The sequence below is a fragment of the Astatotilapia calliptera genome, chromosome 18 (assembly GCF_964374335.1).
Source record: "Astatotilapia calliptera chromosome 18, fAstCal68.1, whole genome shotgun sequence".
NCBI classification, from domain to species: domain Eukaryota; kingdom Metazoa; phylum Chordata; class Actinopteri; order Cichliformes; family Cichlidae; genus Astatotilapia; species Astatotilapia calliptera.
Genome location: NC_137439.1, coordinates 10,215,349 through 10,239,244, shown reverse-complemented (window position 1 = coordinate 10,239,244; position 23,896 = coordinate 10,215,349). Strand labels below are relative to the sequence as shown.

Here is a 23,896-nt window from a genome sequence, read left to right as displayed (position 1 = left end):
GTGTGTTGACCCAGGGTGAGATCTAAATCCTGCACGACACTGGCCCTCAAGGCCTGGAGTTCCCCATCCCTGCTTTAAAGTATGACTTCTCCGGGTGAAACTTATTGTTATACTTTTAAGTTCATGTTGGTGCTAAAACCTTTGTCTTAATATATTTTTAAAGTGCTGCATGACCACTTTTATTACAGTAAGAGACATCAAGAACTCTTCTACTGACAATAAAAAAAAAAAAAAAAAAATCACCTTGAAGGAGAACCCCTTACCTTTTTTCTTCACCATCACTGTTCCCATCAATGTTCAGACACTCAATTACCCGCACTCCTCCTTTGCCCACCATGCCTTTTCCCCAGGTGTGAGCAGAGGTCTCTTGAGGTTCATTGAGGGCCTGCTGAATGAAAAGAGCTGGCCAGGAGGAGAGTGTGGAGGCGTGACGCCGCAAGAAATTACGGCAATCCTTTAAATCGTCCTGGATGGAAGCTGAGAGGACAAAAAGAAACTGGAATGAATAAAACAAACACCTGGCAAGGATTTGTGGGTAAAGTACTTTTAAGCACTTACATGATGGTGCAGACTCTTGGTTCTTATCTGCAGAAATTACAGGATATAAATATCAGGAATTTTTGAGGAGTGTAATCTCAAAAAAACACATTTTAAAATATACACAGCTGCACACAGAAGAGATGTAAAAGTTTAAAAGGAAACCCACCTAACAGGCTTCAGAAAGTTACTCACCATACCAGCTGTATGTCTCCAGGAGGTGGTGCAGGAAGCCGTGGCGCACATTAGCGTAAAGGAAATAATAGCTGGAAAGCAGGAAAGAAAGTTCCCCCAGTTGTCCACTTTGAATCTAAACAAAGCCAAACAAAAGCAGTGAGAAGTTAAAATCTTCAAGAAATATCAACTGTAGCTATGATTCCCACAAGATTAGGACTTATACAATACAATATATTGTGCTTTATCTGCGGTAATTATAATAAATTACTGTATTGTTTTTTTTGCTGAATTTTATTAATATTCATGTTGCGCAGCATGAATTAATGATGGAAGATTCCTAACCAGGCTAGAAGGCAGGTGCGTGATAGAGTTGGCTTCACAATGAAGGAAGGTATTTTGGCCCCGAGGGTCAGCTTGTGTCCACAGATGAGCTGTGGGAAAAAACCCCAAAAAACTCACCAATACATTTACAGCGGTTTACACTCAGTGTACTAAAAGCTAATTATGAGTACTTTACCTGCCAGTGTGAGGTGAGCTCTGGTTTTGTCACTTTCTGTGGGGAGAAAAAAGTCCTCAAAGGCTTGCTTCACCTCCGGATTGGTTAAAGCCAGCAGGTCGTCAGTATTGTGGCAATGAGATGGACCAATCAGACTGCAGGAAAAGATTCAAGTGTAATGCTTATTTAAAACTTTGTAATATGGCTTAAAACTCTAAACACACTCTGATCGAAACCTGAGACAAAAACTTAAAGGGAAGAAAAGGGAAAATAAAGGATATTGTTTATTCTTATTAATATCTGAGTTGTAAAGAAAGAGAATGCAAATAATTACATAATAACAATACAGTATTATGAATTATTAAAGGAATCTCAAGAAACCACACAGACCACTGCCTCTTTTTCCATGAACACAACGTAATATGTCATAAAACTTAAATAATATGCTTATATGCTCTGGGCTTATACCTTTGTAAACTCTGCACTATGCGGGTGAAGGTTGCCATAGGAATGCGTCCTTTGGGCTCTCTGGACAACTGCAGCACTTCCTGCCATGTGACTTGTCCATCCCGTAAAGACAAATCATTGCATGTGTTCAACACAGAGTATAAATCTCTCTCCTTCAGGCCTGTGGATGAAAAGGAGGAAATGTTGAGGCAGAGTAGGTCACTTTAGTTTACGCTCACTCCTCAAATCAGACTTCTGGTTAGAAGGAGTGTATGAACATTGATTGAGCTATTATACATATAAGATGAGATTTATTAAAGTTATTATTATTAAAAACAACAACAACAGCAACAAGTTTTTAAATAAGGTTTCATCTTATTTGAAGTGTTTTCCAAAAGTCTGAGGCAACAACTATAAAAGGTACACTGCATTCAATGTGTATACAGCCAGGAAAAGATTTGTGTTTCTGTGTGTGGACAGAGCCTGTGAAACAGTTTAAGTGTGGAGTTGACGCTGTATCCAAACATAAATGACCTCAAAAAAAGAGGTTATTAGGCGACTAATAAGATAGAAAGAGGAAAATGGTGAATTTCAATGAATGTCTCTGTTTACTAAGTTACTACTTCATATTTAGTTTACAATTAAATTTCCAAAGGTGGAGGTATTTAACTTTGATGAGTGGAGGTAAAAGTTATGGTGTTGTAAAAACATGATGATACGATAGTAATTTGTATTTTACACCGTGTATGTACTCTGTAGGGGTGCAACAATACTCGTATCGATATTGAACCGTTCGATACAGTGCTTTCGGTTCGGTACCCATATGTATCGAACAATACAAAATAAATTTTATATTTATTTTATCAACTTTCCTTCTGACGATGCTGTCTGTGTTGAGCGCTCAGTGGATCTGCGCTCCACAGTGCAGCCTAGGCGGAGTAGTCGAAAGCAGATTCACTGAGCGCAGGGCAAGCTAGCGAGACAGAAGTTAAGCTCTCCTTGCAACATGGCAAATTGAACCTCCCCCACCCTCATTCAGATTTGGCGTTTGGAACTATTTTGGTTTTCATGTGAGGTATGACCCTGAAGGTAAGCGCATCATGGACTAAAGTAAAACAGTATGTTGGATGTGCCACGCAATGCTCAATTACATGGGTGGGAGCTAGTGTGTTAGCACAGTTAGCTTGTTAAGGTGTTGGCCGTGTTGTGGCGTTAACGTCATTTCAACCAGATTTACGCTGACAGCACTAGTGGGAACACAACAAATATGACTGCACATTTACACCGACATCATCCTAGTGCAAAGACAAGTGGAAGCAGACAAAAACAACAAGCACGCATGCTACAAACTTTACCCGAGTCATTTAGACAGCCGTTAGCACATGATTCTTCTTATGGGGACCTGATATGTTTAATATGCTGCTGAGAATATAGCCCAGAAGAAGCGTATAGTATAGCTTTTATTTTGGAAAGAGCCATTTCTCTGTAATAAACTCTTTTCCAAAGATGAGTGATTCCTCAATCAGATACAGGGTTCGCAAAATCGCCGACATCCCGATTTTTCCAGTCGGGCTACCAAAATCTATCTCTGCCCTGCCCGTCAGGCTATCGTAGGAAGGAAAAATATATGTCAATGGTTTTGCATTCTTTCGGAAATGTAGCTGGGTAATTATGTCATTGGCATTGGTGAGCCACTGTCAATATGTGACATATTGAAATCGCGTTTGAATTTGCGCTTGTTTTTTGCTTTCACTTTGCAATCCTGCGAACTGTGTATAGAGAGCGACAGCACTGATTGGTGAGTGATGATAATTTGCGCACCAATTCCTCTGACATAGTCTTATCAATTGTTAGCTTACTATGCAAACATGACAAGTGAAATCTCCCGCAGCAAGCTTAAACATGTGAGAGGTTGATCGCGCAGAGAATCGCTGAGCGTTATGCGAGTGCGTGTGTAAAAGCAGCAGGATACATAATGTAGCGGGTCAGGGCTGTTCGGGGTTCTGTTTGTACAGTTATGTTTTGTTTATGTTGCCATAGTGACGGGTGACGCCCTCTCGCTGCAACGGTGTGTCCTTCCGGGGTCAGAGGGCGCCCTGTGTGTTGTTGTTGTTGTTGCTGTGCTGTTGCCGCACTGAGCAGTTAGCTAGCGGCAGTGTTCTTCTGCAGATGTCAATAAACGGCTGTGATCCCTGGCTAGCTCACGGGAAGCAAGACCAAACGATACCTCCGTCTCCTCGTTGTCTGAGCTCGCCACATTGGTGTCAGAAGTGGGATGATGGTGGCACCCCATGTTCTGACCCGAGTGACTTTTCCCCCGCCGGTTGTGACCGGCCGGTGTGCCAAAAGAAGGCACCTGGACATTTGCAGGACTTTGTGTGGGGTAATGGGGTCGTCGGGGACGACTGACCCCTTAGGTGGGGGCTATGTAGCGGGTCAGGGCTGTTCGGGGTTCTGTTTGTACAGTTATGTTTTGTTTATGTTGCCATAGTGACGGGTGACGCCCTCTCGCTGCGACGGTGTGTTCTTCCGGGGTCAGAGGGCGCCCTGTGTGTTGTTGTTGCTGTGCTGTTGCCGCGCTGAGCAGTTAGCTAGCGGCAGTGTTCTTCTGCAGATGTCAATAAACGGCTGTGCTCCCTGGCTAGCTCACGGGAAGCAAGACCAAACGATACCTCAGTCTCCTCGTTGTCTGAGCTCACCACAATATTTTAGTTCTGCTGAGCCAAGTAAGACAGGTCAGGGTGAAGAAGTGACAGCCAAAGAAAAGCTTGCCACAAAACGGAAAAGTTATGACAAATCAGACTGTAAGGCAAAAAGAAAGTGCAGCTTTATGGTTTCATGGACAAAATAATTTCTGTGGCTGCAATATGACAAGCGAAATAACCAGGGCTGCACATAAGTGGTCCGCAGGTGCGCATTCGCTGTCAAAATAAAAAAATGGGCACAAGATAAGAAGTTGCAACGCGTGTTTGCATACATAAGATTTTCAGGAGGAGGACAGACATTTGTTTAGAACTCTTAAAGATGTCGAAGAAGCAAGCTCCTTTAAGCAATTACTGTGATGTTCCTCTACCTCCAAAGAAATGTCAGAAGGAGTCCGAACCACAAAAGAAGCACGTATTCTCGGAAAAGTAGTTGCAGGAGGTGAGCTGGCTTCAAACAAATGATGAACGCACAGAGATGTGGTGCGGAATGTGCCGTGAAAATTTAATAAATGACAAATTAAAAAGGCATGAACGTTTTTTTTTAATCGAAAAAATATCGAACCGTGACACCAAAGTATCGAACCAAACCGAACCGTGAATTTTGTGTATTGTTGCACCCCTACTATCTATTCTTATTCAAGAATAAATGTGCAGTTAACATATGATATTGGGACATCAATCATACCTGTGGTGCTGACAGTGAGTGTAGCCAGGGCCCAGCGGAGTCCCAGCATGCCTCTGTACTGTGAGCAGAGTCTCTGCAGGCTGTACTGCACCAGCTGTCTCAGAGACTGCGGCAAGTCCTGCAGGCTCTCCTTCAGCTAGGACGCAAACACAGAAGCCGCTTTCACACATGAACTCCAGACAATGATGTACAAAGATGCCTTTTCTTAAATATAGGATGCAACTAGTGTGTACATAAGAAGCTACCTCTGCACACAGGAGGTGGCAGGATAAAGGGCAAACAGGTAAACAACAAATTCTCCTGGCAGTTGGTTACTCTAATGGACTACTGGACATCACATGGTATAAGGAGCCGGCAAGTTGAAGACCGTTTAATGTGGGAACAGATATGGAGGCTGACAATGAAGTCTAAAGTTTAGAGGAAATATATACCAAGCAAAATAATTTGCACAACAGTTCATTTGCAGTCAAGCAGATCCTGCACTGGTTTATTGTGGAAGAGAGAGCTGAGTGTGAATGTGTCGATTTACTGGTTAAATTACTTTTCTACCCACCTCCATGTTCCTATATGTAAAATTAAATAAATATTCAAGTATTTTAGTAATCTTCCACCAAACACTGTATTAATATTTCAGCATTTCTTTATTACCTTTATTGTAGTTACGTGTTAGATTAAAATTGTCACATAAATTAAAATACCAGAGAGAAGGGGGCTAAAGCAGTGAGTTTGAACCTTGTCAAAAGAAGCAAAATTCCTCAGGTCTTCACAAGCCAGGTGCAAGTAAAGAGGACTGACTGCTCCCTTCTTGGATATTAGTGTCTGGAGCTGGACAAACACACACAAGCATGACATAGTGTAAAGATGGATATAAAAGACAAATTTAACCATCCAGAGAATGTTTTGAATTCAAAGATATCATAAGAAGAACCTGGTTGTTGAAAGCACAGTCGCTGAGTTTCTTGCCAAATGCATCCAGTTCCTTCTGAACGATCTCCTTTCGGTCTGGCAAGGTAAGCTGTCCCAGCGTAAACAGGAGCGTCCCTTTTTTCTTGGTTAGTGTTTGTAACAGAGCTGCTTTAGACGTGATGCTCACCACCAAACAGACACCCTGTTAAGACCAGGATTATTTGAGATTAAGTGCAGTTAAAACTGAAACATACTGTAACGAAAGTAAATAAATGGATGAGCAGCCCTGCACATTACACATATAAAAAAAAGTTTATGAAGACAGGGATGAAAAAATTATGGAGAGTTTATCGCCTGCACATAAGATTTCGTTTTTGCAGGTCATCAACTTTCAAATATTTTAATGCAAAATAAAAGTTGTGCACACCAGAGGATAAAAGGATCTATTTGATTAACATGGGCTGTATCTGAACTTATAATAAGTAAAATTGCAGCAGGTCCCTTGAAATAAATGTATCCGAGTTGCAAATCTTTGCTATTTTTTTATGTGTGATGAAGCACCTTTTCTCCCCAGGTGACCCGTGGAAGCTGCTGTGGGATCCAATCAGAGCTGACCTGACCTCTGCCATCCTGGACAAGATCTGCCCCATCAACTAGCAGCACCAGAGGTTTGTTCCTCTTTATATTACTTAATGTGGAGTGAAACTCTGACAGCAAATCTCTGAGAAAAGGAAAAAAAAAAAAATCGGTCATGAAACAGACAGCTGGAAACCACTGTAAGGGAACAGATTACATGACCAAAAAGTTACTTACTTATACGAGTGAGGAAAAGGCGATTCCTCCTCTGTGCCCTTTATCTTTCTCAGCCACTTAACAAGACACCGAAGGAGTTTTTCCACAGAGTGTGCTGATTGGCTGGCGGCTGTAGAGTAAGAGATTACATCGCAGACGAGGTTTTTCCTGGACTTAACTCCAGTCCTGAGGGCCTCAGCTAGAGCAGCCTGTGTGTGGAAACAATAAATTTACATTTAGGCCAGAATATATTTGACCATATGAGCTCTGAATACCAGCTCAAAAGATAATGAAACAAAATAAAAATATCAAGAAACAAAGTTCGAGTTGAGGGTCGGGTGTGAACTCTATGGTTTTCGGGGGTTTTATGGTTATTTTTTTAATCGTTTTTATCGTTAACTCGGTTTCCTTGGGTCTTTTCCCGTGTGTTATGAATAAATCTTCCTTTTTTGATACCGGTACTGGTTTTATTTTGTTGAATTTATCTGCAACACCTTAAAGGCCGGTCCGTGAAAATATTGTCGGACATAAACCGGTTCTTGGCACAAAAAGGGTTGGGGACCGCTGCTCTAAAAAGCCCGCTTGGAAAATTAGCTGGAAAGTAAAGACTAAGTAAGTACGTGAACTCAAACGCATTTCTTTTCATTTCCGTTCATCTGAAAATCTGAAGATGTTTGGCCTCTTATGATAATTGGGATTGCCTGGTAGAGAGAATGAAACCTTTCCTTACCTAAAAGGTTACAGGTTAAAAATCTAACTATGTGTTTTTAGAGATTTTGAGCTTGAGTCTTTGAGAAGTGCACAAGATAATAAATGACTGTTGGCTTGTTATGCAACTTGGAGAGGAAACTCCCAATCAATTAATCAATTAGTTACAAGCAAAAATGCCAGAAAATCTACCTCGTTCTAAAACATTCAAAAAGTTCAGACGCCATAATCAATTTTGATGCCTTCATGTGGTGTTTCTTTCATTATGTCCACTTCCTACACATGCAGCAGGTTAGAAGTCTTTCAGAAATTTACCATGAAGACAGTTTTTCCTTCTCCAGGTCCTCCCTCCACCACAATCATCCCTCCTTTGGTCTGGGCCTGCTCCACCAAATCCACAGCGTTAGACAGAAGCTTCGACCTGCCAAAAAACTGCCTCTGCATCGCCTCCTGGTGGACCTCCTGCTCCAACACCTCTGATGCAGCCTCAGCCTCCTCAGCCTCCTGTGAGATGTATAATTATGAAGTGTTTATTGAGTCGATTAGTAAGGTGCAGCATTGAAGAAAATCTAAGAATAAAGATACTGAAGTGGATCATATCAGAAGATTCTACCTCTACAAGCAAAATCAGAGCTTATCAGACTCACGTCGACAAACAGCTTTTTGACAGCCATCCAAAGGTCCTCCAGCACAGCGTTGCCAAAGTCCTCCAGGTTTTTCAGATATGGTTTCCCATCCACAACGCCTCCCCACTCACACGAATAACTATACCACAGAGAAATTTAGTGAAATGTGACTTTTTCAGGACTGAAAAGCAGGAACAAAACAAGTTAATTTTCTTATTAAATTTAATTTAAATATTTAATTTATCCAATAGAGATCCGAACAGAAACCTGGACATTTCCAGGCGACTCTGTTCATATAAAAGATGTCCTTTATGACTCTAATTTGACAATAATTAACATCAACACATCAAACTTATTAGTTATTTATTATGGTCTGTGGGGTGAGACACATAAATAAGTAAAATACAACTGGTGCAATTTGCAGACCTTTTCCCTACCTGCTCATCTTTTAAGGCTTTTAACTTTGGTACAAACATAACATTTAAGACCAAAAAACAAAAGCAGAGAGCATACAGTGAAAGAGCATACTTTTAAACTACTTAGATTATGGCTTTAGTGCTATAAGCATGATTGAGACGACTCACTTTTCTGTGACCTTGACATCACCGGACAAGAGTCTTCCCTTCAGAGAGGCCATTTTATGTGCAGCGTCCGTTGATTCAGGCGCAAAATGTGATCTCCAAGCCACAGGAACTGAACTGAACACCAATAGAAATACTGGATAAAGTAATGTGATGCATTTCTGCTATACTGCTGTTGGACTGCTATACTTAAATCAACTCCCAAAAAACAAAAACCCAACATGTATAAAATGTATAAAAACATCAAATTAAAATATTAAAATACATACTTGATGATGTTCGGATCTCTAAAGTAGCAAAGCATTCGCTGGTGTGCTACGTCGGGATAAAGAGCCTGAAACTGACGGATTTCCATCTCTGTGATGGACAGACCTGCTGGGGCTGAGGCCAGCTGCAAAGAATACATTATTCATCTTTCATTTCAACTCAGATTTATAACTTAAAACAAAAGTCATCATTAAATTTAGTTTGTACATCTTAACATGTCAGGTATGTGACACATTTATTGTTATGCTTGATGTTTTTGTCTCTAATGTTATATGTTATGCACTACTACAGCACTTTAGGTTTCTTAACCTTCATGTAATCACTAATATGAATGTTCACGCGTTTCACAATAGTTATATAAAGTTATTAAACACCTATCGAAGTATCTATCATCAATGAAGTTAATTACTGTGCTAATTTATCTCCTTGAGCCTGGTTCTGCTTGAGATTTTTTCCCTGTTAAAAGAGAGTTTTTCCCTCCCACAGTCACTAAGTTTGTCCTTGTAGAGGATCAGGTGCTTGTTGGTCCATCCATCCATTTGCTTCCGCTTATCCCTTTCAGGGTCAGCTGGAGCTTATCTTAGGGCAAGAGGCAGGGTACAGTCTGTCACAGAGCTAACACATAGACAAAGACCTCAATTAACCTAACCCCACTAAGTGCATGTCTTTGGACAGTGGGAGGAAGCCGGAGTACCCAGGGAGAACCCACGCAAACACGGGGAGAACATGCAAACTCCACACAGACTCTACCATTGACTGATGGTAGAATTGAACTCAGGACCTTCTTGCTGTGAGGCAACAGTGCTAACCCCCGTGCCACCGTGCTTGTTGGTGTTTCTTTGTAATATTTTAGGGCCTTTACTTTACAATATAAAGCACTTTGAGGCAAACTGGTTCTCACAGAGACTGCCTTTATAATATGTTGCTCTTGTTATCTAAAATTTAACATCTAATTTTATATGTATATAAATATGGCATAAAGTAAGTTGTTAGTAAGATAGTTGGTACCATTTTCTACAAATGTTATAATTCATGTAGGCAGAAGTCTGGTTGTTTAATGTCTGGAATATAGGATTATAATTTATTCTTGTATTGTTAGACTCAACTGTCATTTCCTTAATTATTACAAAGATTTCTTGTAAAAGATCATAACTTAATCCATTTAAGTTTAGTGTCGGTGTGACAGGTTTGGTCAGAATATTTTTCTGTTTGTTCTGTACTTTCCAGTATTTTCCCGGTCACATTTACAGAGCTTGTCCTGTTACGTCTGTTCCATAAGTCTTACCCAGCTGTACTGTGGGAGGTCTGGTAGGTCAGGTTTGGGGGGCACCTGACCGTATCTCTCCCCGAGGATTCCCACCAGCATCTGGCTGCGACACACCTCTGACAGGCATAACTCTGAGGCCCGCTCAGACTCCTCCTCTGTCACACCCCAACGCAGTTCTACCTCTTGCAAGTAGAGGCAGTGTGATGCAGCGCGCCGGCGTAGCTCTGGGAAGACGCTCCGCACCAAGATGTCGCGTTCAGAGTGCATGTCTCTGAATGTGGAGGAGATGAACACCCGCACACCTTGCCATCTGAGGATGGAGGGAGGAACTACAGTTAAACTAATGAGGAGAAATAGGGAGGAAAAAAAACATCTTAAAATGTAAAACATACCTTAATTTTGGGCTTGTTGGTATTGAGACCAGATTGCTCGTGGTCTGAGAGTGTTGACCCCCCTCTGGTGGAGGAATGTTATATAATTTGTCCAAATGCTCCACGTGATCGAGCAGCCTGGAAGATCCTCTCTCTGCCACAAACCTGGTCAAATAGTGAAAAAAAGGATTGGGGGGGAAATATTTATTGACTTTCTTGATAACTATAAACTTTTGTTGTATCCATACAATAATATGCAGCTGGTCATCTTAGTTTAGCGACAACTAGAAACAAAGGAACACTAAAGGCAGGTTCTGTCTATGGGAGGGGCACACTTTCGGTGTGACCAGCTGCCCCTTCCACTTCATCACTGGACGTTCCAGTGGAAAAACCTTTTTTAAACCTTATATTCTGTCATTACATACAATAAAAATCCTTATAAGCTTTAATCTCATCCAAAACTTATAAGTATCCTTTTAAATTGGTTTAACTGCTGAAAACGTGCAATTTTCACATCAGGATGAAAATAAAAGTTCATTTAACTATGCTTCCTCGAGGTGTTTCCAGATGCCTGTGATGTGGCAAAACCTGCTTCCAGAAGCACATTGACAAACCTCATTGACAAACAAGGCTAGCTCTGTGGTCGGCATGAAGCTGGACACTCTGGTGACAGTGGCAGAGAAAAGGACACTAAAAACAACTGCTGGACATTATGAACAATGCTGGGCATCCTCTGCACACGGCCATTAACAACCAGAAGAGTCTGTTCAGTGACAGGTTGCTTCTCCCCAAGACAAGAACTAACAGACTTAAAAACTCCTTTGTCCCACACGCCATCAAACTGTTTAACTCCTCTCTGGAGGGGAGAGGGAGGGGAAACAGGAGGACAAAGGAGGGGGGAACAACTAAGCTGTAGTGCCTCTTCACCTCACTGTGCAATACCTTTTGTGCAATACTTTTGTTAATAGTCAATGGTGCAATAGACCTCAATACATGAAATGTGCAATTCACTTGTATTTTTATTCCTATTTATTCTATTTATCCCCTTCGTATATTTTATTTATATACGTCTCTGTATTTATATATGTGTGTGTGTATATATATATATATAATATTCTGTAACTGTAACTTCTGTCGGTGCTGTGCTTTTGGAAACCGAATTTCCCAGAGGAACCCACCCGAGGGATTAATAAAGTTTTATCTTATCTCTTATCTTCAACAGTGAGTGCTCAGTACAGGTCCTAGCTGGAGTTTTATGATGTTTCTTCCCATATATTTTGCATCTTTCCACTGTAACTCTAATAATAGTGTTGAGATAATGGCTTAACAGAGTAACCTGCTGCTATTATTATTAGTTTTTCAGGACATTAAACAAATGTGATATTACATTTTACTCAAGAGGCTCTTTTTCTCCAGCTTCGTGTTAAGCTAAGCTAACCAGCTGTTGATTCCAGTTTCACACTCAACCAAAAAAATATAGAAGTGGCATCAATGGTTTCATTGTGGCAAGAAAGTAAATAATCATATTGGCTAAAAGATGAACGATGACTAAACATCAAGTGAAATAAACGCTTGTTGTTATCAATATTATTATAACACCTTACTGTGCCAATGGATGCAACATTTATATCGTTTATATGAATAATAAAAAATTATGCATTTTACCTCAGCACCTGCTCACTGAAGCCTGTCAGCACTATGTGGTTCCTGTCGAGGGTTTTTGAGTTTCCATCACTAAAACCAAACATTGCAAATTATTGCATATTTGAGTTTTATCATCCCAGTGATGACCGTTTTTGCTGTTCCTGACAGAACAGCAAAAATAAATAAAAACAAACAAACAAACAAAAAAACCACCATTACCTATCTGAACAAATGTGCACTACAAGGGAACTGCTGTTTATTTCCGTCCTGTAGTTCCTGATGACAAAGCTGACTTCTGTACTTAGCCAGGACTCAGACAGCACGATGATGTTGCTCACCTGAGGTTTCAAAAGTATTTAAGTGAATTTAAGAAAGAAACTTATGTGAGTGAACCTGAAAAGCAGGCAGAAAAACAGTACTGTGCCACCTTCTTACAGGAGCTGTAGATACTCATCTGTGCCATGTACAGGCACGAAAAATTCTGCAACTGTAAAGCTCATGACCCATCCAGGCAATGAAAACAGTAACTTAAGTCTATTATTAAAGCTGCTGTTTGCGAGTGAAAGGAGTGAAGTTAACAGTAGGGATACAGCAGGATTATTTAAAAACTAATCATATTAAATATTTTTGTTATAAAAATAGCTCAAAACGATATGGCAGAGAGTAAGAAAATACAGTTCAGAGAGATGTTAGTGAAAGCGTGAAACAGAAAACTGAAAGTGTAGGTGAAAACAACTCCTGTGTTACACCTCTGCAGGCAAACGCATCATCACAAACTACACATAAAAAAAACTAACCTTTTTGCTCTTTAATATTCTGTCAAAGTAAGCTGTGTCACATTCTTCAGAGTTGTCTTCATAAATGTTCTGCAAAAGAAAGCAAACTTTATAGCAGTTTGCACAGTTGTCCTCTATCAACAACTATAAGTATAGTTTACCATGCTTGGTTTAAGAACAATACTAATAGCAATAATCTTCATTTCTCAAATCAAAAACAAATAAAGATTAAGATGCTATAACAGAATATGGACCTTTATTTGCTTGAGCACACTTCTGACATTTTCCAACAGGACATCAGACTTCAGCTTTGCTTCTTTCCACTGATTGGAATAAGTTATGCACAACTCACAATCCTCTGTACTGCTGGAGATCATCAGAGCGAGCAAAACTGCAACCTCTATCTTCTGTCAAGATACATGATAAATAAATGGGTGGAGAGGTTAACAGGCTCCGTCATTTTAATATACCAAACTTTTTCCAGACACAAAAAAATAAATAAATAAAAATATAGGGAGTTACACTTGGAGTGAGTTTGTCATGATCCTCGATATTCGTCTTCCTGCGTTTCGGTTTTGGGTTTTCTGCCTCTTTTTCTTCATTTTCTTGTTCCTCTGGGTCAGGAGGCAGGCAGAAGTCCAGTTTCTTGATCGCAGACTGATCGTAATAGATGCCCGGAGAGAGCAGGATAAGTGTCCGTCCAGGGAGCGGAGGCACGTTGTGACGACAGGAGATCTGAACGGCAGTTTCCAGAGCTTTACGGTAACGGTCCAACAGTGCAGCAGTGTAGTTCCTCTGACTGCACACATACAGAAAACTTTAGTCTTACACTCTGTGCAGATTGATTCTTTTTCTCACTACCAAATACATTTTAATCTGAACCGATCTGCAACATAAAAACATTTTCGATGTCATTATAAGCAATTTTGTGGCAGTATATATTTACATTTTCTTCATGTGATGCTTTTGTAACCTGTGCATCACTGCAAAAGCAAATTATATATAGAAAACATCCAAACAATGCAGTGTAAAGATTAGCAAACCAGGAATGTTTTTGTTTTTTTCCAAAATTAACTAAAGCTAAAAGGAAAAGTAATTATCACCAACTCAAAAATAACATTCACATACTTGGCTTTTATGAGCTGGGCCTTCTTCATTCTATACATTCGAGAGATAAACGGCACCCTGAGTGTCAGCCTGATCCTGCTCTTTTTAGTCGTTTCCCACGTCAGCCGCTTTAAGCGCTGGCTTTTGGGAATCTTCTTCAGGATGTCCATCAGGATCTTGTTGGCAGAGGGTAGTTGTTGCTGTACTGCAGAGGCTAAAAGAAAAAAAGATTGAAAGGAGAAGTGCTATGTGTGTTTTTTTGTTTTTCACAGATGTTTACACCTCATCTATGGAGGGTTAAGTTTTGTGTCATTTTGCTGACATATTTTAGTTTAAAACTGGTCACATAAACTTAGCAGAAAAAGTATGAAAATTTGTGTGGCCGATTAATTCTTAGTTGTAACAATGCTCTTGGCAATAAATCTTAAACTGTTGGAAAGCCGGTTTATTTCACTTTAAATGGTCCTATTTTTGTAAGGAAAACGTATTTGTGGGTTGAGCAGCAGAGTTGAGTAACCTCCCAAAATTTCTCTGCTAATCACAAACAGCTTATTCTGCTATTGACTCTTGCTTGGTGTAGTTTATTGGATTGGATGCCTGAAGTTGATTCAGATTGTAAACTCATTACTTACAGTCCACATGTTGCAGACATCAGTACAATTGGGCCTAACAGTAAAGGGCAGACATGGCAGCCCTCTCAGACTAGAGACTGGCTGTTCCCAATTGGCCCCCAAGACTGTAGAAGACTGCCTACAGTTCCTAGTGCTGCCAGGATGAGGAAACTGTCTTCCTGTGTTGTTGTCTTCTTGGGATGCCCTCTTCATGGCCCATCTCTGACATCCACCGTTGAAACTTAGCCTTCAATTTGGAGATGGTCCTAGGGCTCACTTCAAATAATGCTGCAATTTGGTTTTGGGGAGTAAAAGCTTGAAGTTGCCCTATAGCACAGGCCCTAACCAGATCAGAACTGATATGAATTCAGCAATTGCAATTCCATTGTCAATATCAATTATCAATTTGATTTCTTAGTGATTTTCATTGGCTCTGCTTTGAGAGCCACCACCATCTCTAAGCAGTATGTCAAAGACATTGCATTTTTGCAAATAAATTGCATGCTCTGCGGTCAAATGTTTGTGAATGTTGGAGGTATTTGCTGTCTTCGTTGTAAATGGTGTTGTGATCATTATTTAAAAATGTAATGTATTACACATATCACACAGAACACTTTTCTTAAAAGTAATGCAGTGTGTTACCTTCTCCTGTGAGCAATTAAGTAATTCATTATACTACTCGTTCCGTTACTTTCGTGCAACTTTCATGCTGAAACGCACTGTCACATAATAACCAGTTAATAGCATAAACCTTAGCCTAGAGCCCCACATACAAACACAAATCCCTATCCTAATAATGACACACATATGATTTTCTCTTAGTATTTAAATATGAACACAAAGCAATGATGAAAACCAGCAGAGATGACCACAGTAATTCTACTGTAGAAACAAAAACCAATAGAAAAGGAGGCTGAAGCCTTACGGCTTATCAGTGAACTTGTTGAAGTTCAGGGTCAGGCTGCTGGGCCTGTGTTGACATTCACTCAGCTTTAACATCACTGTGGGTTTTTGAATAGCTTAGTGTAAGCATGCTCTCAGCGCAAGTGCTTGAAATAAGTTGAGGTTCTATTAGCAGCATAATGCAGTTTCCACTTTACCATCGTGCTCTCATCCTTTTGTGCAATAAAAATAAAAGCAAGGTCCATATCTACGCTGCAGACTGCGCCAATCTTTTCCTTCTTAGACACATGAACTGAAATCAGCTGATAGCAGGGGAATTGATAGGCAAGCAGACTAACAGTTCCAAGAAATTGGACTACTAGGAACCGGTTCTTTACAAGAGCTGGTTCTTGTTTCCCATCCCTAATATAAGGTGCCAATTAATCACCTGATTGAACAAATTTCAAAACAAATTTCCCACCTGTGGGACTAATAAAGGTCATCTTATCTTATCTTGGCAGAGTCAATAGCAGTCAATTGGCCAAAAAAAAAAAAAAAAAAAAAAAAAAAAAAATCCCAAATATTCCAGCTGTGACTGTAGGGTCACCCCGCCTCCCCTCACATTACACCCAATATTTGATCCAAATTATACATTCCAATGAATCATCTAAATTTTAGCCTATTTGATGTAATATAGACTAATACTGATTTAATAATGAATATGGAACGTTTTTTGCACTATAGTGCATCTCACCCATAGCGTAGAGCTCCATGATGACTTTGTAGGCAGCAAGGAATCTAAAAGGAAACTGTCGGCTCTGAACAACTGCTTTCTGTAAACAAATTACAAACAGTTACAGAGAACCTGATGAGCTAATTTCAACAGCAAAACAATTTCACTCATCTTTTACTCGCTTTTTATATGCTTTAAAATAAAGATTTATAGTGTGTTTCACCTCATTGGTCAGTCTGCTGAGGATCTTGTTGTGATGAGCCTCACTGATGCCCTTAGTAATCATGTTCCTCAGATTTCTCAGCATGGCCATGAATGGAAGAGACTTGGTGTCTGCGAAGGGGAGACATTATCTGTCTGTGTGTGTGTAATCATGTTTATCTTTGAGTATTTGCAGGTTATGTATACACGCATGCTCTGTCTACTTTAAAGTCTGCTGTACTAAATATTAAATAACTAATTTAAACATAAAATTCATTGATGTGTTGTAAAGAGTGATTGAGGGCTTTTAACTTGAAGGAATGAACCTCTGAAACACACTGAACACACAGAGGGAAAGATGATGCTTTTTTTTTTTCCTATCATCATGTGCTTGGTAAAGTGATTCAGTGGTTGCACTGCTGTGGTCAACAAGCCCGTGCACGTTGTTCAGTTCAATAGAAAGCCTAAGCTTTTTGTTTTTCAGACCTATGAGCTTCTCCCAGGTGGCGGCCTTGTTGCCCTCCATACTGAGCAGCCGTTCCCACGTCTGCGGCTCCTTAAGTTTCATTCGCTGCCCAGCTCTCTCCCTGTCCCACACGCCTTTCATTCCACTGTGTGTGAATGCCTTCACATCAGCTGGATACCTGATGACAACAAAAAACACTGCATTTTTATATGCACCTGATTTCTACCTTCATTTCTCTAAAGAATAAATATCAAAGAGGGTCAAAACAGGAACTCCAACAAAAATGTGCTGCATTTTACAAAGAATTGAGTACAAATTCATTTCTCTGAGACATACCAGCTATCTTATAAATTAGAAAGGATAATGCACCTCTAGTGCAAAAAAATGAAAACACTGCATACATTTATATTTTTAGCGAGACTTTAACTTCCTATCTCCAGCATTTATAGCCAGTACAGAAAGATTTTAATAAATGGTTCTCGAACAGATATGATGACAAGCATCTGTAAACATACAACTAAACAGATACAAGGTGTCAATCACCAGAAAAAAATTAGGACTTGTGGACGAAGCATAATTAAACAGCATGAGAATTACATGTTTTTTTTATGTGCTTATGCAACGTGAAAGGAAACAAACTCTGAAGCACAATTCTGCAGGTCTTACTTTTTCCCCAGAATGGCCATAACGTGTTCAGCCGGTTCTTTGATGTGAAGCCTCTTGATCATCTTCTTTATGCTGAACTCGCTCTGCTTCTTATCCACCACCTTTAACTGCAACTGCATCCAATCACAGACACAAATAAAGCAGCCATAGCCGACGTTTAAACAAGAGTAGAAAAATGGCTCTTCAAGAGAACAAAAGCAATATTAAAATGATGAATGAGTCATTCATTTTTTCAGTTGTTTAGCAGGAACTTTTTCAACTCAATCTGCACTAAATGATCTCACAATCTTGTCCTTTCTTTTTATATTTTAGCACTTTTCCCTTTAGGTCAGAAAAGACTTTGCTTAATCTATGAGATCCATTACGTTTATGATTAAGCCCATTGCACAGAAGCTTGCAGCAGCAGGTGCACATCCAACCGTGCTCAGCAAAGACGTGTAGAAAATTGACATAAACAGCAAAATATAATTATTTACACGACAAAACGAAACACACATTTTAGTTTAGTTTTCACTCATAAAATCATAAAGGTGCACACTACTGGAAGGCTAGAAGCTGCAATTTCTTAGTAGTTAGCAGATTTTCATGATAAGAACAACTCATACTCTCTCTGAAACAAGTTGTTTTAGCTCTTCTCATTTTAAGTCAACTTTTTCCTGATTGGTCGTTTGTCAAAAACTGGTTTGAACAGCAGGTGTGTGGAGCTTCTGTGCTCAAGGCAAAAGGCGGTACAACTGCGTGCTAGCAAGCAAGTAATATGCCTATTACAGTAGTTGGTAACATGAATCATTGTGTGATGCTCAAGATGATTTTCACTTTAAAATAACTCCATGGAAATTCTAAAGAGTTACAGCCCACCGTAGTGTTCCTCTCACTGGATTGTGTTTGGGGGGTTTGGTTGAAGCATGACTCATAAGAATGGATAATTGGTTGGTTTAGGAAGGAAGAGTGAGCCACCGGCACAGGAGAGACAGAAATATGGATTAAGTAACTTTTCCCTTGTGCTAGTTTATTTTCCAGTGAATGAATGAATCTGTATTTTGTTTTAATTAATTGTTTTATACACACAAAACTCCATATACATATTTCTATATATACAGTTACTCTTGAAAAAGCAGGATGTTGTCTCCTCAAAAGTGTAGCCTTTTCTGCTAGTCACTGGAGCACAAGCACTATGACTTAAATATAAAACATTAAGAGAAAATAAAGTTCTGGGCCTCACTAATTAGTAAAGCCTGGTTATATCCTTGTATATATGACAGGAAATAAGAACGAGCATAATAGGTCTGTTTTAAGAAAGCACTTCATTAAACAGTAACTAAAAAAAATAGAAAGACAGAAAGGAACTGAAAGGAAGCGCCTTATTTAGTGACACAACAGTAAAGTGTATTGACTTACAAAGTTCTTCAGAATTGATGCATTTGATCTGACCAAGTCCGCCCACTCCTTGATCTGTTTATCGGTTGGCTTCTGGAAGTCACAGATGCCATAATATGTGTGGTCAGATACAGATATTTAAAGCATGTATGTATAAGAAGTGAATTTAGAGTCAGCTACACAAACACAGAAACCACAAGCAGTTTTTTCTGGTTGAGTCAGTGAGGCAGAACAAAAACAAAACAATAAAAGCAAAGTGTTCATCTCTAGTACTAAAGTTTTTTCCCCACTAAAGAGGTGGTGAAATTAGTATTACTTGGTTAGGCCTTAATTTCCACATTGAGACCTTAAAAGTTTAGGAGAGAACATAATCACTGAATGTGTACCTTTGCTTTGCGCTTGTTGCGGTTGTGCTTACAGCGGTGCTTGCGTGTGTTGTATTTGGCCAGCTGATACTCGCTGAACTGCTTGAACTTGTCAGCCATCGCCTTCTTCAGGCACATCGGCAGAGAGCGGCTGAAGCACTGGAAACATCAGATTGTAGTGTGAAGACAGACTTGGTACATCCAGATCGTCCAGACCGTACAACAGATAATCATTATGACTTACTGTACTGTAGATTCTGACTATTTCCAGCCAATCAGACGGCAGCTGTACAGCAGCACAGAAGTATCTGCGGACATGTGGCTTGGTGGGCGGCAGGTTGGCAGCCAGAGCCAATAAGAAGTTCGCAGTGATCCGAATATTTAACTTCTGTCGAGTGTAAAGTGCCACCTAGATTGGAGCAGACAGACCATATAATATATGACATACATGATTATGTGTACCATTCATTAGCTGTGCTTACTCTCATGACGCACCACTTTAAATTGGTTATTTGAGAATACCTGATGTGTGTGCATCAGGGCTGAAAAATTAAGCAAACACCAAAGTGGAAAACCCCCCCAAAACTGCAGTTCCCTCAATGAGCCCTTCAGCCTGGCTCCAGAAGCAATTCACTCTCACTAAAAAAGCTCAACTATTAGCATTAAAAAGTAGGTTCTGGTCTCTATGAGTAATTTCCTTCTTCATAACAACTCTAAGAGGGGTGATATTTTTGTTGCTGTTGTTTTATAACTCGCTCGTTTTGATAGAGTTAGGGACGTGGCTAATTTAATCGACAGGCAGCTAAAACTGATTGTGCTATCCCTGACCTCTGATATGAGTGATTAAACTGGATTTTCTACTGTTTTTACCCTGTTGGACCCTTTGGGAAATTTTTTATGGCTTATCTGATTAAAACACAACATGTGTTCAGTGGGTTCATAGTTCATCTTGAAGATATATTGGTAAGACTTACAGTTAGGTATGCAAACATAGACAGCTATAGCTGACTGCCATCTTCTAAGTCTTATCTCTGCTAACTTAAGCCACTGAACTGGACTGCTCTACCATGTTTTGCTGCTGGAACTTTGAGCATTGTTAATCACATTATCTCACTAATAATACAGCTTGTTCAGCGAAGCTGAAAGGAGAAGAAGTGGTCAAGGTAGATGAGTTTAAATACCTGACTTTAACCATCCAAAGCAATGTACAGTGCACAAGAGAGGTGAAGAAGAGAGTGCAGGCAGTGTGCAGTAGGTGGAGAGATGAGTGTTAGGAGTCGTTTGTGTCAATAGGATAGCAAGATTTATAAGATGGCAGTGAGACCCACTATGATGTATGGTTTGGAGTCTGTGCCACTGACAAAAAGACAGGAGGAGTGCCCGGGATGGACAGGATTAGAGATGAGTATATCAGCTGAGCTGAGCAATTTGGAGACAAAGTTAGAGAAGCAAAGCTGAGATAGTCTGGACGTGAAGAAGAAGGATAGCAGATACAGTGTACCAAGGATGTGCAATAAGCAGCTGCCGTAAGATTTGTGAATGACGTGAAGCAGGACATGGGCTGGTGTGACTGAGGGGGATGCTAGAGACAGGGTGAGATGGAGGCAGATGATCTGGTGTAGGAGGAGGATATTTCTTTTTCAGTTTTGATCAGTCTGATTTTAGCATCTGAATGCTAACAGTATAGTCTTATCTGTACAGTTTTTCGATGCAGTTTGCAAACCAGGTTGTTACCTTTAGTTGGTATTTCAATGCTCTATCCTGTTGTCCAAATGGGATCATTTCTGGCTCTAAATAGTTAGCATGAGTACAGTGAAATAGTCTATGAAAATATTCTGAACATCCAAGAAAGTAAAGCTCTTGTTACATGTTGGGCACACCTTAATGCAAACTGACAATTTGCATGTTGGAAGCTGTGTGACCTTGTGATAAACCATGTTATTTTTTTTTATCTTGGGTTGAACTAAAGACATTCATAAATTCAACCAACAATACAGGCTTGTGGGAATTAATTGGTCTGGAAAGTCTTTGCAGATCTCCTCATGACCTACATGAGGAGACTGTAAAAGAGTTAGCTAATTTGCATGTAGCTACTAATGCACTCATTTATAACAACACATTTGTGCAGGCAATATTTTCCTGAAACAGAGCAACAATTTAATATTGCCTGTGATATATGCAGTCATAGTAGATTTATCCCGTTGTCACATGGTGTTGAGTGTTTATCTGTTTTGTTTTTTTTAATTTGCTTTTCTACCACATTGACATGATAATGGAGTCCTGGTGGAGTTAAAATATTAAAAATTTAGTTCCCATGCATACCTTCAGAAGAAACTGTGGGTCATAGGCAGAAATATCCTTTGCCAGGTTTGTGATTCTGGTCCAAACACTGTCCTCTGAGTCCCAGTCCTTCTGGCCTGGAGCTGTGCTCTCATTGACCAGAGAGCAACATACAATGTTCAAGAGGAAATACTGAAGGACAGACAAAGACAAGGAGTCACTTTAATCAGCACCCAGGAGTTCAACACAAATAAATTATTCTCTATAACCTTTTTGTCTTTCAGCTCCTCTTCGGTCTTCTCGTTTCCTCTTTCGACCTCTCCAAATTCCTCCTGTCTGACAACCTCGGTTTGTTCAAATTCTTGTTCCATCAACTCTGTTTCCAGTACAGGCAAGTCCATAGTTTTCTCAGCATCAATTTCTTCAGCCTCATTATCTTCATCCTCAGAAATCTGCTTGTGCAGAACAAATTAAATTACAAATGACATGCAACAAAAGTTTTAATAAAATTTGATGTGTTATGATTTTATGTTTAAAGAGGAATCTCATGTACCACACTTGTTTCTTCAAAACTGAAAGGCATCACTTCAGATATCTCATATCTTTCATCTGGATCCCCTCCATCATCCCTTTTCTCTTCTTTACTCATGAGATCATGGTGGAAGAATGAAGGAGTTTGAGCAAAGTTAGTGAGTAGAGCACCACTGGCCAGGGATGTGGGGAGCAAAGAGTCATTAGGGACTGAGGAGGTCAAGGAAAAAGAATGATGAGATAAGTTACTGTCTAGGAGCTTGTTCTGGGTGCTTAGGAGGGGAGAAGTGAAGGAGGCTGCAAAGGAAGAAGTGGAGAGAAGGGAGGATGAGGTGGAAGATAGTTTGGAGGGTTGGAGAGAGGAGCAAGAGGAAGGCTGTGCTGCAAAATCTATGAGTGGGGAGGAAAGCTGGGGCATTATTGTGGAGGTTTGAGCTAAGAACTTATTCTCCAGACTTGGGGGAGAATAATTTGAAGTCAAACTTCTCCCACATGTTGCCTGCTGCTGCTTCTGCACTCCTGGGGCCAGGCTTGCTGACTGCAAAGTCAGAGCACTCATCTGCAGAAAAAGAGATCAGAATGTCAAAAGCCACTCCTCTCCTCTCAGTCACAAGCCATATAATCCTAGAGAGCACAGAGTATTGAGTGGCAGGATTCCTTCTACTGTTTGAACAAGCACTGTTTTATTGTATCTAAGGGCGTGAACCATATTACAGGAACAAAGTCTGAAAACATGATGCCCAACAGACTGTAGATAGTGTCATTGGGAAACATACAGAATAATGCATGAATAACATACAGAAATGTGAACAAATATAAATCTGTCAAATATAAATACAAATATAAACGGGCCTTGAAGCAGACCGCAAACGCAGCTCGAAACTAAAGTAAAACTTGCTAAACTGACACATAATTGGGACTACGACGTTTAAACTTGGTGCGGTGATCTCCAGAGTTTGTTTTGGATTAAAAAAAACCAAACAAAACAAAAACAACAACTCATGTTATGTCATCGATTTGACAATTATCCATGTGTAAACAACAAGAATAAGGGCAGTAAAATCAGCCACCAAAGTCAGAAATAAAACAAACACTGATATAAGTTATACGGAAAGAACATTAGCTGCAATGAATGAACTGCCAAATGCAAACACAGCACAACATTTGCAGCTGAATTCAATATGGGAGCAAATGTTTCGTTCTTTGCAGTGACTCAAGTTTTCATAGGCGTGGTTAGCTACAAGGACGATTGCTAGACACAGGAAACTCACCGCAAAACCCACAATTTCAACTCCGTGGGTAGAGAGTTTGATATACAACGTTTCCGTCAGACGTTATTTTCTGTTTCGAAGCCCCTTCAAGTCAAGAGTAACCACTGATTTCCTGTAAACGGCTGTCATACAAACACCTGTCCTGTCAGCCGGCTATCAAAAGACCAGTGATTGGTCAGAATACTGTGTTCGTAATACGATTTTTTTTTTTACCGTAATACCGGACATATGGGTGTCGACCAGAAAAGAACAACTGTCACGCGCAATAAATTCAGATATATTTATTTGAAAAAGATAATAATCTTAGATAAACATATAACACCATAAAACATATCTAAGCTGTTTAATGTTCAAATAATAAAGTCATTATGGATGATGAAGTTACCGTAAATGCCGGACTGAGGCACAAAGAGGAAACGCA

The 23,896-nt window shown here is 39.9% G+C and overlaps 1 protein-coding gene across 2 annotated transcripts in view; it reads right to left on the bottom strand.

Annotated features, from left to right (window-relative positions):
* tep1 (telomerase-associated protein 1) overlaps positions 1-23,875 on the bottom strand; it is a 38,674-nt gene extending 14,799 nt beyond the window's left edge. The window contains exons 1-34 of one of the 2 annotated variants that reach the window (XM_026150034.2): positions 23,861-23,875; positions 22,227-22,763; positions 21,943-22,125; positions 21,716-21,865; positions 19,638-19,802; positions 19,415-19,552; positions 19,050-19,121; positions 17,652-17,764; positions 17,006-17,163; positions 16,542-16,651; positions 16,340-16,418; positions 14,114-14,306; positions 13,508-13,784; positions 13,240-13,392; positions 13,007-13,075; positions 12,429-12,547; positions 12,231-12,299; positions 10,587-10,730; positions 10,213-10,504; positions 8,930-9,051; positions 8,664-8,777; positions 8,101-8,218; positions 7,769-7,957; positions 6,767-6,954; positions 6,515-6,674; positions 5,976-6,155; positions 5,780-5,872; positions 5,048-5,183; positions 1,679-1,838; positions 1,232-1,365; positions 1,057-1,145; positions 733-847; positions 559-585; positions 264-477 (exon numbers count right to left, since the gene is read on the bottom strand). In XM_026150034.2, the coding sequence (XP_026005819.2) occupies positions 264-477; positions 559-585; positions 733-847; positions 1,057-1,145; positions 1,232-1,365; positions 1,679-1,838; positions 5,048-5,183; positions 5,780-5,872; positions 5,976-6,155; positions 6,515-6,674; positions 6,767-6,954; positions 7,769-7,957; positions 8,101-8,218; positions 8,664-8,777; positions 8,930-9,051; positions 10,213-10,504; positions 10,587-10,730; positions 12,231-12,299; positions 12,429-12,547; positions 13,007-13,075; positions 13,240-13,392; positions 13,508-13,784; positions 14,114-14,306; positions 16,340-16,418; positions 16,542-16,651; positions 17,006-17,163; positions 17,652-17,764; positions 19,050-19,121; positions 19,415-19,552; positions 19,638-19,802; positions 21,716-21,865; positions 21,943-22,125; positions 22,227-22,763 (5,060 nt within the window). In that variant the 5' untranslated portion in view covers positions 23,861-23,875. Of the gene's footprint in view, positions 1-263; positions 478-558; positions 586-732; positions 848-1,056; positions 1,146-1,231; positions 1,366-1,678; positions 1,839-5,047; positions 5,184-5,779; positions 5,873-5,975; positions 6,156-6,514; positions 6,675-6,766; positions 6,955-7,768; positions 7,958-8,100; positions 8,219-8,663; positions 8,778-8,929; positions 9,052-10,212; positions 10,505-10,586; positions 10,731-12,230; positions 12,300-12,428; positions 12,548-13,006; positions 13,076-13,239; positions 13,393-13,507; positions 13,785-14,113; positions 14,307-16,339; positions 16,419-16,541; positions 16,652-17,005; positions 17,164-17,651; positions 17,765-19,049; positions 19,122-19,414; positions 19,553-19,637; positions 19,803-21,715; positions 21,866-21,942; positions 22,126-22,226; positions 22,764-23,475; positions 23,645-23,860 lie in introns of those variants that run through there. The other variant, XM_026150032.2, reaches the window with a different exon arrangement.
* Positions 23,876-23,896: the final 21 nt, after the last annotated feature.